The sequence below is a fragment of the Thunnus albacares genome, chromosome 20, assembly GCF_914725855.1.
Source record: "Thunnus albacares chromosome 20, fThuAlb1.1, whole genome shotgun sequence".
NCBI classification, from domain to species: Eukaryota; Metazoa; Chordata; class Actinopteri; order Scombriformes; family Scombridae; genus Thunnus; species Thunnus albacares.
Window position 1 is genome coordinate 23,937,622 of NC_058125.1, and position 12,740 is coordinate 23,950,361.

The 12,740-nt window shown below is 41.0% G+C and overlaps 1 protein-coding gene across 1 annotated transcript; it reads right to left on the reverse strand.

Moving 5' to 3' along the window:
* Positions 1–8,846: 8,846 nt before the first annotated feature.
* LOC122971476 (D(5)-like dopamine receptor) lies at positions 8,847–10,766 on the reverse strand. The gene has a single exon (XM_044338147.1). The coding sequence runs from the start codon at positions 10,358–10,360 to the stop codon at positions 8,954–8,956; it is 1,407 nt and encodes a 468-aa protein (XP_044194082.1). The 5' UTR covers positions 10,361–10,766; the 3' UTR covers positions 8,847–8,953.
* Between the last annotated feature and the right edge of the window lie 1,974 nt (positions 10,767–12,740).

Below are 12,740 nucleotides of genomic sequence, written 5' to 3' on the forward strand. Positions count from 1 at the left end.
AAAGTGGAGTGTGTGTTAGAAACAGCTCTTAAGGCCCCAGTGGCGTTTGTTGTCTGTTCTGCTCCTCGACCTTTGACCTCGCTGCCGTGAAGCTGCAGCGGTGCTTCAGCGAGAGGAACAAAAGCTTCAAACAGCGAGCGAGAGGCGAGGACACTTAGAAAATCACGGCTACAGGCTGATCTGAGTCTGAATGTGTATTTTCATATAATGCGCAGTGTGTGTGTGTGTGTGTGTTTTAACAAAATGTCATCATGCTGAGTACTGAAGGAGACTCTCCAGCTGTTAGATATCCCAGCATTGGTTGTACTGCTAAAAACGCAACATGCACATAAAATTTTGTATGGCAGTGATATAAACAGAAAATTTACAGTCTTTTTGGCATCAAATTCTTTGTGTTTCCTCAGACAGTGTTTCCCTGTTGAGCTGCATGTGGAAGTATAGTAACAAAAAGAGGGACTTTGGCACTAAAAAGACTGTAACATTGAAAGATATCTACTTAATTTGACTCATTTGGACGCTGAAGCTTCATATTAGCTTCAGATAAACTTTTAAATACATTTTTGCACAGAAGGAGGACTGTGGATTTTGTCCTCCATCACTTACATTGTAAGTGCGTTATGAAGGGATCTTCTAATGGTCAGTATGAACAGGAGGAATGATTACAGCAAGAAAAACATGTCTTAATGTTCATTTGGGCTCCTGACCCGTCCTTTAAGTTGTTAATCTTAAACATATAGGCACTGCAGAATAAACACTAAACAGAAATGTTAGCAGAGAAGCTAAATAGGCCCGTTGACGATGGTGACAGCATATTTCAACATAGCTGGAACAGCCAGAGAGGACGTCCAGCCGACAGCCAGATAACGTTGGCTCAACTTTCATTTTGGAACAACTTTTCACCCATCTAGAAGGGACTTTCAAACAGCGGTGATACAACATCTCTGTGTTTTCTGAGAGGCAGCTGAACTCGTCTGTTTTCTAATTTTCAGAAGCCTTGCTAGCTCGACTAGCTAAGCGCTGAATCAAAGATTAGAAACTGTCCTTGAATCTCAAAATTTAGTAAAACATTCTTTCCACAGAAAAGGGGAAACACCTGCTGCGTTTCTGTTGTTTTACAGACAGCAGCTGTCTGTTCTGTACTGAATGAAACTGATGAAGTTAATTAGTGAGAGAGCAATTAAATCGACAGCAGGATTTGAGCATAAATCACAGAGGATCACAGGTGCAGGGAGATTATTGAGAAGATTTTAGACAAGTCAGTCAAACGGAGATGAAGTTACACAAACAGTTGTCAGATTGCAGAACTCTTAGTGGAGAGAAAACTTCATTTCACATGCAGTTTATGTCTGTGTGTCGATGACTTTCGTCCTCCTCCTCTCCCCTGTCTGGCAGGAAGCTGAATGTTAATCAGCTCTGACCTCTCCATCTGGATCGAGTCATAATCACAGCGCTCCACCTGTTCCATCTATAAAGCCTCATGAAATATCAGTGTGAGCATTCGACTTGTCTTTGGCCTGAAAGATCAAAGCTCACATTGAAACCTGCACTTATTCTGCAGGAGAAGCCTTTCGTATCTCAACTGCATCCTGCACACGTTCTCTCACAACTTCACCTGAAAATGATTAGCATGAACTTTGCACAAGTTTTGGCTGACCTTACAAACCCCTTGGATACATTCACTGTGAGGAAAAATATTAAGTCCATCAGGTGGAAAAGCTGGTGTAAAGCAAAGGATTTGAAGGAGATGGAAGAGGAAGGATGAGCGAAGGATAAAATAATTTAATCGTGAATCTCTTCTATCGAACCAAATGGATCAAATTCTGATGATAAAAGGAGTCATTTCACTCAGAAACATTTATTCAGCATTTTAAAAAGCATTTTAAAGCACTGGTTCCCAAACTTTTTCTGCTGGCCCTCCTTTTGTGGGTAAAAATATTTTCAAGCTGCCGTGACTTACTTACACACACATAAACACACACTCTCGGACATGTTCTCCTACAGAATTGAATTAATTTAATTAATACAGAACTACATCTTGTGTGTGTGTGACACCTTACTAAAAAAACAAAATAATCAATCAATCAATCAATCAATTTTTATTTATATAGCGCCATATCACAACAAAAGTCATCTCAAGGCACTTTTCACATAGAGCAGGTCAAGACCGTACTCTTTAATTTACAGAGACCCAAAAATTCCCCCATGAGCAGCACTTGGTGACAGCGGTAAGGAAAAACTCCCCTTTAACGGGTAGAAACCTCAAGTAGAACCCGGCTCTTGGTGGGCGGCCAAGACCGGTTGGGTTGAGAGAGAGAATAAGTCACTTTTACAGTAGAGCAGCAGTAGTATAAGTTTTTGTACACATTTTAATTGGAATCACTTGATGTTTGTCTTATTGTCTTAACAGCATCTGGTTTCAACAGATTTTCTCATAGTTCCCTCTCTGCATAAGAACTGCAAGTTAACCAACCTTCTGAGAATTCACACAAGCTGCACATTTTCTCTGCAAGAATTAACTGTGAATTCACATATAAAGCGAGAAGTGAGCAGCGGCATTCTATCTATTCAATCCACACCGACTCCGACAGCAGACGTTTACTGAACCAGAACAGTTTGCATGTTGGCTCCACAGGAAGAAATTGACAGTGTTTGTATTTACTGATTCATTGATTTTATTTCTCACCTGTTATCTTGCCGGTTTCACTGCAGGCAGACTGGGAGTCCTCATCAATCAATATAGATATGGGTAATAAGTTCAAAACATATATAAGCAGGATATTTGTGTGATTTTAAACTGCTGTCTGTGCAGATTACGCTTCACTAAACATGACAGAGGAGAAAAAAACAGACTCTAGTTTGATAAAGCATATCGGCCCAGTTCATGGATGTAACAAGAGAGACGCACAAGTGGCGGATGTCAAAAACGCGTCTAAAAACATTTTCTATGAGGTTCTGTAGTCGCACCCCCACTGTTGTAACTCTGGGCTCAACTTTCAGTGAGATTCAATAAGCACCAGTGTTACAGACGATGTAAAAGATTAGTTTTGCAGGTATTTGGTCAGTATTGAGAAATTTAGACCCGACAATGGCGCTAAAGGAAAAGTCAGAGAAAGTTATTTGAATTTATTTTTTAAAGAGCTTTGAATATTTGTAGAAAATTTCATGCCAATCTATCAAATAGTTGTCAAGAAATTTTACCCTGAAACAAAAATGTTAACCTGCTGGTGGCCCCAGAGGGAAAGTCAGAGGACCACTACAATCACTAGGATTCATCCTCTGAGGAATATGAATGGCTCTACCAAATTTTAAAGCAATCCATCCAATAGTTGTTGAGATATTTCAGCCTGAGTCAAAGTAACGAACCAACCATCTGACCAACATCTATTGAGCTCCATCACAACTTGTCTTGTAAGTTTTTAGTTCAGCTGAGTGATGAGATGTATCAGTATCCTGTGAAACAATGAAAAGAACAAGGACCATCTGATGATGCTTGAGCCTAAAATTGCTCTCAGTTTCCTCTACAGTTTCCTAGCAACAGCTGGAGCCACAACCATCTCTGCTGGCTGACAACCAGCAGATGAAACCTCTGTGAGGAACCCTTGAGATTTAACCCCACAGCAGAAACATCTACAGCACAGTTTGACCAAACAAACACAAACACTTGTCTGATCAACAGGAGATGGAGGACCTCTCTTAACACAACACAGCCCGCAATTACCTGAAGGAGCAATTAAGCACTGAAACTAATGATTTAATTGTTATTAATTGTCCTTCCTCATCTTTAACATATCAAAGGCTGGTTCAGTGAGTGCAGCAGGACAATGACTAAGTGAACCTGAACACTCACATCAAACAAGTTTGGATCAAAATGTCACTTGATCACTGCATCAATTACTCAAATAACTGGGTTTTACAGCTACTTACAATTAGCCAGCGAGGTCAGTGAATAATAAGACATTAAATTAGACAGCATGAAGCATAAAGTACAAGTCAGTGACTGTATTTTGATACATAACTTGTAAATTAACAATTATGGCTGTGTGATACAGTTAAAAGTATAAAGACAATAAGAATATTTTTCAAACATCGATATGAAAAATATGCAAAACTACATACAAAATATGATTAAAATAAGATCTTTCACATGACTAAAACACATCTTGGTTGTAATGGTTCATTTAATCTAAGAAGAAAAAAAATCATTCTTCAGCCAAACTGATCACAGCAGTTTTTTTTAACCAGGTTTTCAGATTTCTGTCTGAGATTTCTGCCAGAACAATGGAGGTAAAAGTTTATAGTGATTTCAGCGTTGAAAACTGACATTTAAACAAGACTAAAGCCACAGTCAGACTGAAAACTGCCCAGCAAAATTTAATCATGTGGCCAAGAGCAGGGGGGACAGGAAGTAACGTGGGTAGGGTTGTAAACGTTTACTTAGGGAGCTAGCATGGCTAGCATGCTAACCATATCCTCTATATAAAGATGGCGTTGCAAGGTGTGATGTCACCCGTTGGTTTAATTGGAGCTGGTTTGAAGCCCAGAGTTGCAGCTTCTGGTTGGCCCCATCTTTTCCAATAAGAGTCAGGACCTTCAAAATAGGGAGTGCAGGGTGTTGCCTTTCACACTCAGGAAACATGCCCCGCTACCTCAGACCCAAGCTAACGCTAGCTTACTGGAAACAGCGAGCACTGCACTCTTGGGCTAACATTAGCTACTTTAGCTAAACTGTGCTAATAGGACATCAAGTAACATTAACTTAGTGAAATATTGTGACAATAGCCTTACTCAGTGTTAGTCCCGGAGCCGGGGAGAGCAGCAGGTGAGCCAACTGTCGGGCTCGAATTTAGAGATTGAGGTACTTCAGCCTCAAGACGTGGTAGCTGCTGAATGTTGCTAACAACAGTCCACAAAATTGTAAATTACATAGCTTTTATCAAACATGTCACTGTCATTAACCTCTGTTACTGCACTCACTGCAGTCAAACAGCATCTCTTTTACTCTGCTGCTGGTATTATTTCACCATGCACTCATAAAACAAGAATATACATATACGTTGTGACCAAAAGCGAATGTGTCTCACCCTGTTCTACATGGATATGAGTCTACAGCATGCTAACATGTGCTAATGCTACATGTTGATGGTTAGCAGGTTTAATGTTTACCATGTTCATTGTGTTGGTTTAGTGTGTTAGCATGCTAACATTTGCTAATTTGCACCAAACACAAAGTACAGCGGAGGCTGATGGGAATGTCTTTAATTTTGCAGGTATTTGGTCGTAAACCAGGAAGAAAGTTTGACCTGATGATGGCAGTTAATGAAAAGTCAGATGATCAAAGTTATTACAATTCATCCTCTGGGGAGCATGAACATCTGTACCAAATAAATTTAAATGTATCCAGTTGTTGTTTAGACATTTCACTGAGTCAGTAGGATTCATCCTCTCAGTCCTACAAACCTTCGTGGCAATCCGTCCAATATTTGTTGATATTTCACTCTGGACCAAGGTGGTGAAGTCTGATTGACTGACTGCCAAACGTCAGAGAGAAAATCAATAGTGTGATTTAAAGCTCCAATACTTAAATAGTCTTTACAAAGCAGGTCACAATAATGGATCAAATGTGCTTTTTATTAACATTTTACAAATCACAGTGTATACTGCAAAAAACTGACTATGAGTGAAATTGTGTAACAGCCCAAACAATTTTATTTAGATTCTGCATCTCATCAGTATCATTTATATATCTGACCCCTGATAATAAAACAGTTATATTTGTGTTTGTAAGCCTCCCTCCAGTCAAAAACATGTTTTTTTTCTTGTTCCTTCAGTTGGATGTTGTTCTCGTCTCTGTGCGGTTTGTTTTCAAAGTTTCCCTGAGCTCACCTTTAAGGCTGCGTAGTGACTGCGTTTCAGTCAAACCATATCTGCATTTCATCCTTTTTGTACGCAGATCTTGAAAAAAAAAGACTATTTGTATGGTTTTGCTTGCAGCCAATCACCGCAAGCGTTCTTTGATTTAATGCAACTTGTGATCGGCCCACTACTGCAGCAGCTACAACTCAAACAGTCTGTGGTGATAATACTGCAGTACAGGTTATTGGATAAATATTTCAATAATTTGAACACTTGAATACACAAAATGTATTCATGTAAAAATCAATGGATGGGGAGGAGTGGTGATATTTTACACATCTGAATGCTTCCATTAACATGAAGGGTATCGAACAAAGTACTATATTAGTATCAGTATCACTTTAAGAATACTGGTGTTGTAATTTTTTACACAATGCCCAGCCCTACTCATCTTAAATCTGGACGTACCTGCAGGATGAATGACATCACAACTAGTTTGGAGCCAATCGTAGTCCGGTTTGCAAATGACACAAGTGTGATGTGGAAACCTGAAGCCTCCAGTACGGAGACACTGAGACTACACAGTGAAGGAGGAAACATCTGGTGTCCAGCAGGAAAAGTTTAGAAATCAACAATATTTACAGATTCACAGATTCTGGATTTTTGCATGAAGGAGAATGAGGAGAATGATGTTTTAATAGTGGAATATTCTAGATTTAAGGTCTTAAATAAAATGATTTGCTTGACTCCGACAGGAAACTGTCAAGTCACAGAATCGTTTTTACACACTTTATTCAAATTAAGACCGCTCGCTCAGAATAAAAACACTTCAAAATGAAAAATCCAATAACTGACTGGTATCAGTGATGAATGTGGCAGGAAATTAGATCTGCCTCCTCGCCGTGTTCTGTCAAAACACTTTTAAACGCTCCTTCACTTTTTTTAGTTAAAAGCCTGATCTCATTGTTGTTTTTCATGCGCAGTAAAGCACTTTATCTTCTTGTTCCCTTTGTTTTTATGTCCAATTTTTAGTTGCTTATTCTTTTCCCCTCTTCAAAAAAGCAGAGGAAAAGATGAGAGAAATTTCAGACGTACAGACGGAGCTGCCAGGCGAGAGGAGAAGAGGAGGGTTATGGATATGATGAAGGAAGACATGCAGGTGGTTGGTGTGACAGAGGAAGATGCAGAGGACAGGAAGAGATGGACACGGATGATCCGCTGTGGCAGCTCCTGACAGGAACAGCTGAAAGAAGAAGAGATGAATAAACAAACAAATACATTTTATGCAACGCTGGTTTAAATCCAGGGTGATATATTGTTGCTGCAACAAGCAAATCAATCAATCAATAAAGACCAAAAAATGCAAAATGTTCTGCAGTAAATTTACATACAAATGCAGTTGAAAATTTGGAAACAAGTGTTTTCATATTTTGAGTGTTTGAAACGTCTGTGTGGCCGTTATAGCTGAAGAAGTGGCAGTAAAGATGGCTGCACTGACTCTGTTTACATTTAAAGAGTCAGTTGAAGGAATATATAAATAATACCTTTTAAAATACTAATCAAACTCTAAGATTTCTGTCATTGTGATCAGAAGAAATACATCATTTCATAAAAATCTCAAACACACGATGCTGTAAAAGAAGGCTAACATCGAGCTAACAGAAGACAGCAGGGTGGCAACAAAAGGGAGACACAACAGGTTAAACTTTAACAAAAGATCATTTATTAAATCAAATGATCAAGTATAGGATGTGTATGTGGATGTCAGGATCAGTGTGAGGTGTGTGATGCATGCATGGAGTGTGTGTGTGTGTGTGTGTGTGTGTGTGTGTGTGTAGGTTTTGTCAGGTGCATGAAAGCAAAGTAAATAAATGAACAGGTGACTGGAGGGGAGAGCAGAGAGCAGCAAGCAGCAGTCAGAGGAGAAACAGAGACGAGCCTGTTAGCTGCTGCTCGGCTTTATCACCTAAGAACAGCGGCGACAGGATTATGACCTTTATAAATGGGTTTTGATGACTTTATTTCCGACATATAACTGCTTTTACAGGATCTCCTGGTCAGATTTCTTGGCAAAAAAAACACCCAAACAGAGAGATTCTTATGTATTGACCTAAGTTCATCTTTACATCGGTTGACATGTTTGTGTATCAAACATCAGCAGATCATATTATCTCACACCTGAGGAACAATTAGCATTTTGAGTATTTATTGCTGCCACAACTCTCACTTTCTGAAGTTCCTGTTTTATTTTATTTGTTTTTTTTTTTTAAAACAGTTTCGAATGTACAGAACAACTTTTCACTCGTAACATTAGAACGATCACTGCAGGCTCGTTAGCTTTTTGACCGTAGTTTTATTGTTTCAGGAGCCTTTTCTTTTCCTGTAAGAAGAATCTGATAATAAATGTTTTTATCCCTTCAGCTTCTACTTCTTACATCACCTGCTGCAGCAACTTTACAATCAGTTTGTTTAATATCAGACTCTCTCGTGTACAACATGAGATTAGTTAAATTAATAAGTCAGGAGACAGATATTTTTTTTAGCTGACATTAATAAATATTCTGTAATATGCATCATGACAAGAAATCAAAGCTGTCTGAAATGATTGATCTCCAGCCACAGCTCGTATTTCACCGTCTTTATTTCTGTTGATGGGTGAAATTCACAGTTTGCTGTCTGCAGAAAAAATATTGATAACTGGTAGATCAACATTGGTTCCCAACATCAATCCAAAGGGACAAAAGATGATCATGACAGACAATATTCAGTAAAAGTAAATAAAAACATCTCTGTAACTCAAATTTCAAATTGTTTGCCTTTTCTTGTGAAATTGTGTACATTTTTTTTACCTTTTGGACTTCTGAAAATCCTTTAAATGCAACAATCTGACAAAGAAATCATCACTCTTTGGTTGAACTGCTCACGTCTGCGATAAAAACACCACTTTGATTTGAGGGTTTTCAGCCAGAAAGGTTGGGAACAACTGATTTAGATCATCTTAACATCTGTTCCTTCATGAGATCACCAGCAGGAGGTCAAAGGTCAGCCACTCACATCCCTGCTCCGTGACGCATGATGTGGAGTCAGAGCTCCAGGACGCTCACAGGTCCTGGATTTGACCGGGAATAACATAACAGTCTGTGGGTCCCGGCGAGTTGAAGGGCATCATGTCCAAAGAAATCTCCGCCTCGCATTCATACTGCAGGATGGCGGGAAGCAGTAAGTTCTTGTGATTCTGTGAATCATCTGAAATGACAGAAACTTTGTCAAAGTTCTGCTCCAGATCTCCTCTGGTGTGCGGCGGCGGCGGCGGCGGCTGCAGGCAGGCTGCGAGTCTCTGCGCCCCGGGACCCGGCATGGCGCAGGCCTCCTTCTGCATGGTGGTGTCGTGGTGATAAGACACCAGCTCGTTGCTGAAGTCCACCGTCTCCACTGTGGAGGTGGAGCAGTATTTATTACAGCCCAGGATGGTGGAGAAGGCTTTCCTGAAGTCCGCGTTGAAGGCGTAAATGACCGGATTCAGGGACGAGTTCGCCCAGCCGAACCACACGAAGATGCTGAAGGTGGTGTCGCTGACGCACGGCGGCTCTCCGAGCTTGTCCAGGCCGCAGAAAGGCACCACGCAGTTCAGGACGAAAAACGGCAGCCAGCAGAACACAAACACTCCCATGATGATGGACAGAGTCTTTAAAACTTTCGTTTCTCTCTTGAACGACGTTTTCAGGGAGCTCTCGTCGTGCGTTGACGCGCGGTGGCGGTGGTTTTGCGCGCGGGGACCCGCCGCCCTCTCCAAGGACGAGATCCGTCTGATTTGGGTTTGCGCGATGCGGAAAATGCGCGTGTACGTCCCCACCATGATCACCACGGGGATGTAGAAGCTGATGAGGGACGAGGAGATGGCGTAAGTCCGGTTCAGGCTGGCGTTGCAGTCGTCCGGGTTGTCCGCCGTGGAGTTGTCCGCGTCCGCGCGGTGCCAGTTGAGCTGCACGGGGATGAAGGAGATGAGGATGGAGAGAGTCCAGGCGACCCCGATCATCAGGAAGGCGAACCTGCGCGTCATTTTGCTCTCGTACTTGAAGGGGCTGGAGATGGCCCAGTAGCGGTCCATGCTGATGATGCACAGGTTGAGGATGGACGCGGTGGAGCACATGATGTCGAAGGCGACCCAGGTGTCGCAGAAGCGGCCGAAGAGCCAGATGCCGGCGACCTCGGACACAGCCCTCCAGGGCATCACCAGCACCGCCACGAACAGGTCGGACACGGCCAGCGAGATGACGAAGGAGTTGGTGACTTTGGAGCGCAGATGGCGGAACTTGATGACCGCGGCGCACACCAGCGTGTTTCCCAGCAGGGTGGAGACGATCAGGACGCACAGGACGCAGCCTGTAAGCGCGCGGAGACTGAGATCTCCGCCTGTCCCGGGACTGTCCGCCCCCGCTGTGACCACCTGGCGCTGGTCCCGGTGGTCCCGGTGCTGGATCTGACTCTCGTTGTAAAAACTCTCCATCGATATCCAGAGTCACTCCCGCGGTGCCATATCAGCTTCTCCTCTCGTTGTCTTTCCACCATCACCTGCTGCCAGTCTCCACTCCAAACTCTCTTCCCGCGTTTCAAACACGCAGACAAAACGAAAAAAAATCCTCCTGAAGCTCCAGAAACAAACCAACAGCAGTGAGATGTTCCTGCAGGAGACGCGCTCCGGTTCTCCGCTCAGACTGACTGCGGCTGCGACTCTCCGCGCATAATTACACACTAATATATATTTACCCTCCGCAGGCTGGAGCATATTCACCCTCACGTTAAGACCGTTACTACATATCGATTTCATTGTCTGCTGATCAGATTATTCATCGTCTCATATTGGATTCTCTGAGATTTACGAATCCAGATGTTGGCGGGAAGTATGCCAAACAAACAACTATAAGTTTTAATACATGTTCATGATAGAAAGTTACATAATAAGAGTCATATAAGAGAGGGAACTTTCTCTCTCTCAAGAAAATCCTACAAATTTCCAAAAACTTAATGAGACAGATACATAAGTTATGAGTCTGTCTGCTTAATACAACAACACAGAATACAAAGTAAAAACATCTCACGAGGGGAAGAAGGTGAAGAATGAGAGGAAATTGCAAAAAGCTGAATTTACAGATCACAAATGTTACAACACGGTGCAAAACATGAGCTGATGGAACTAAGTTGGTGTCTATTTTCTGTGAGAAGAAGAAGCAAGTAATCAATTAACAGTTTTACGAGGTAATTTTCTTATCAGGTGAATGTTATGAGGCTCTGTGTGTCACCACAAATCTGCACTAAAGACACAATAATGACAATAAGCTGATGATTTAAAGGCATACAAGTGCTTTTAATGAGGCTTTTTACTTTGAACATGTGTGTATAGCCTAATTAGAAAAAAGTAAATGTTTCCATTAAATATTCCCACATTTTGGCACTACTTTTTCAACCATTCATGTTATAATATGTATATATAAAGTATATACAGTATAATACACTACGGGGGAGGATGATGTGAAGTGTTCAGAGCAGCAGATGAAGTTGAACTCTGACCTCTAGTGGACAAATACTCACAGCATAACAACAGCAGCAGCAGCAACAGAACATTACAAAAGCTGGTTTCAGTTATTATGGGACAATTTGTTCATTTTCATCTTTCCTTAAAGGTCTTGTCACACATAATAATATGATAAAACATATATATATATGTATGTAAACATGTATATAACAAATTAAAATATAACATCTTAAAAGTGCTGCAGAGAGCAAGTGCAGAGCTATTTAAATGCTCGGGCAAAGAGAAGGAGGTTTGAAGCTTTCTTTTGAAAGTATCTAGCGAGCTAGCTTCCCTGATATCTAGCGCTAGTGTGTTTCATAGTTAAGGGGCATTTTTGACAAAGGCTGCATCACCGATCATCTTTCAGCTGTTACTGGGAATCTCCAGTAAACCAGCAGCAGATGATCGCAGTGTTCTTGAGGGAACGTGGCTAACAAGAGATAAAGGGACATCTAACTCTTATTTTTTATTGTTTCAAAAACAGAAAAGAAGAAAAAAAAGGCAAACATGACAAAATCTTTTTTTTTGTCTGCATTTTTTTCCAATATGGTAGAGTGACACATATAATACCGGCTTGTAGTTGTACATTAATATTATTTCCATAAAAGCTTAAAATATAAATTTCAAAAAATATATCATCATTACACATATTTGTTAGTTGTGTTGTAATTTATCTGTACTTCAGCACATTGACTTTGAAATTAAACCATGACTACGAGGTTAATCTTTCCTCTTTACCTTGATGGTGTTTACATCCACAGATGAACAGTGTAGGAATTGTAGCTTTAGTTTTTACTTGTCAAGTTCCAGTTCTAGCAGACCAAAGATCATTTGACCAATTAAAACAAACTTTATCATGATATCTAACATTTGGTGTCAAACTGTTTTCAGTCGTTGACTGTCTGACCCAGAGGACACTTATATCTCCCCTGGTGATTCTATGTCGAACCTGAACTATAAACTGGACTTTTGCCTTTGGTCTGATTTTCAGTGAGTGACACACCTGCTCAGCTGGACTGAGGTCAGGTGAATGACAATGCTGGTGGAGAACATCCCACTGCTGGGTCATAAAAAACTCCCAGGCTGCGTTTGCTGTAAATTTAGGATCATCCTCCTCCTGCATTGTCCTACAGTTGGCAGACTAGCTAAAAAAGTGGGCTACAGTTGCTCCACTGTTCACCCAGCATGGATGTTAACATAAAAAATAAACTACTTAAAACCAAGTCAGCACTTTCATTCATTCAAAACAACTTAAATGTGTCTGAATGATGGACTTTACTCTGCTCTCTACTTACCAGCTGCTAGTTTCCTCTGG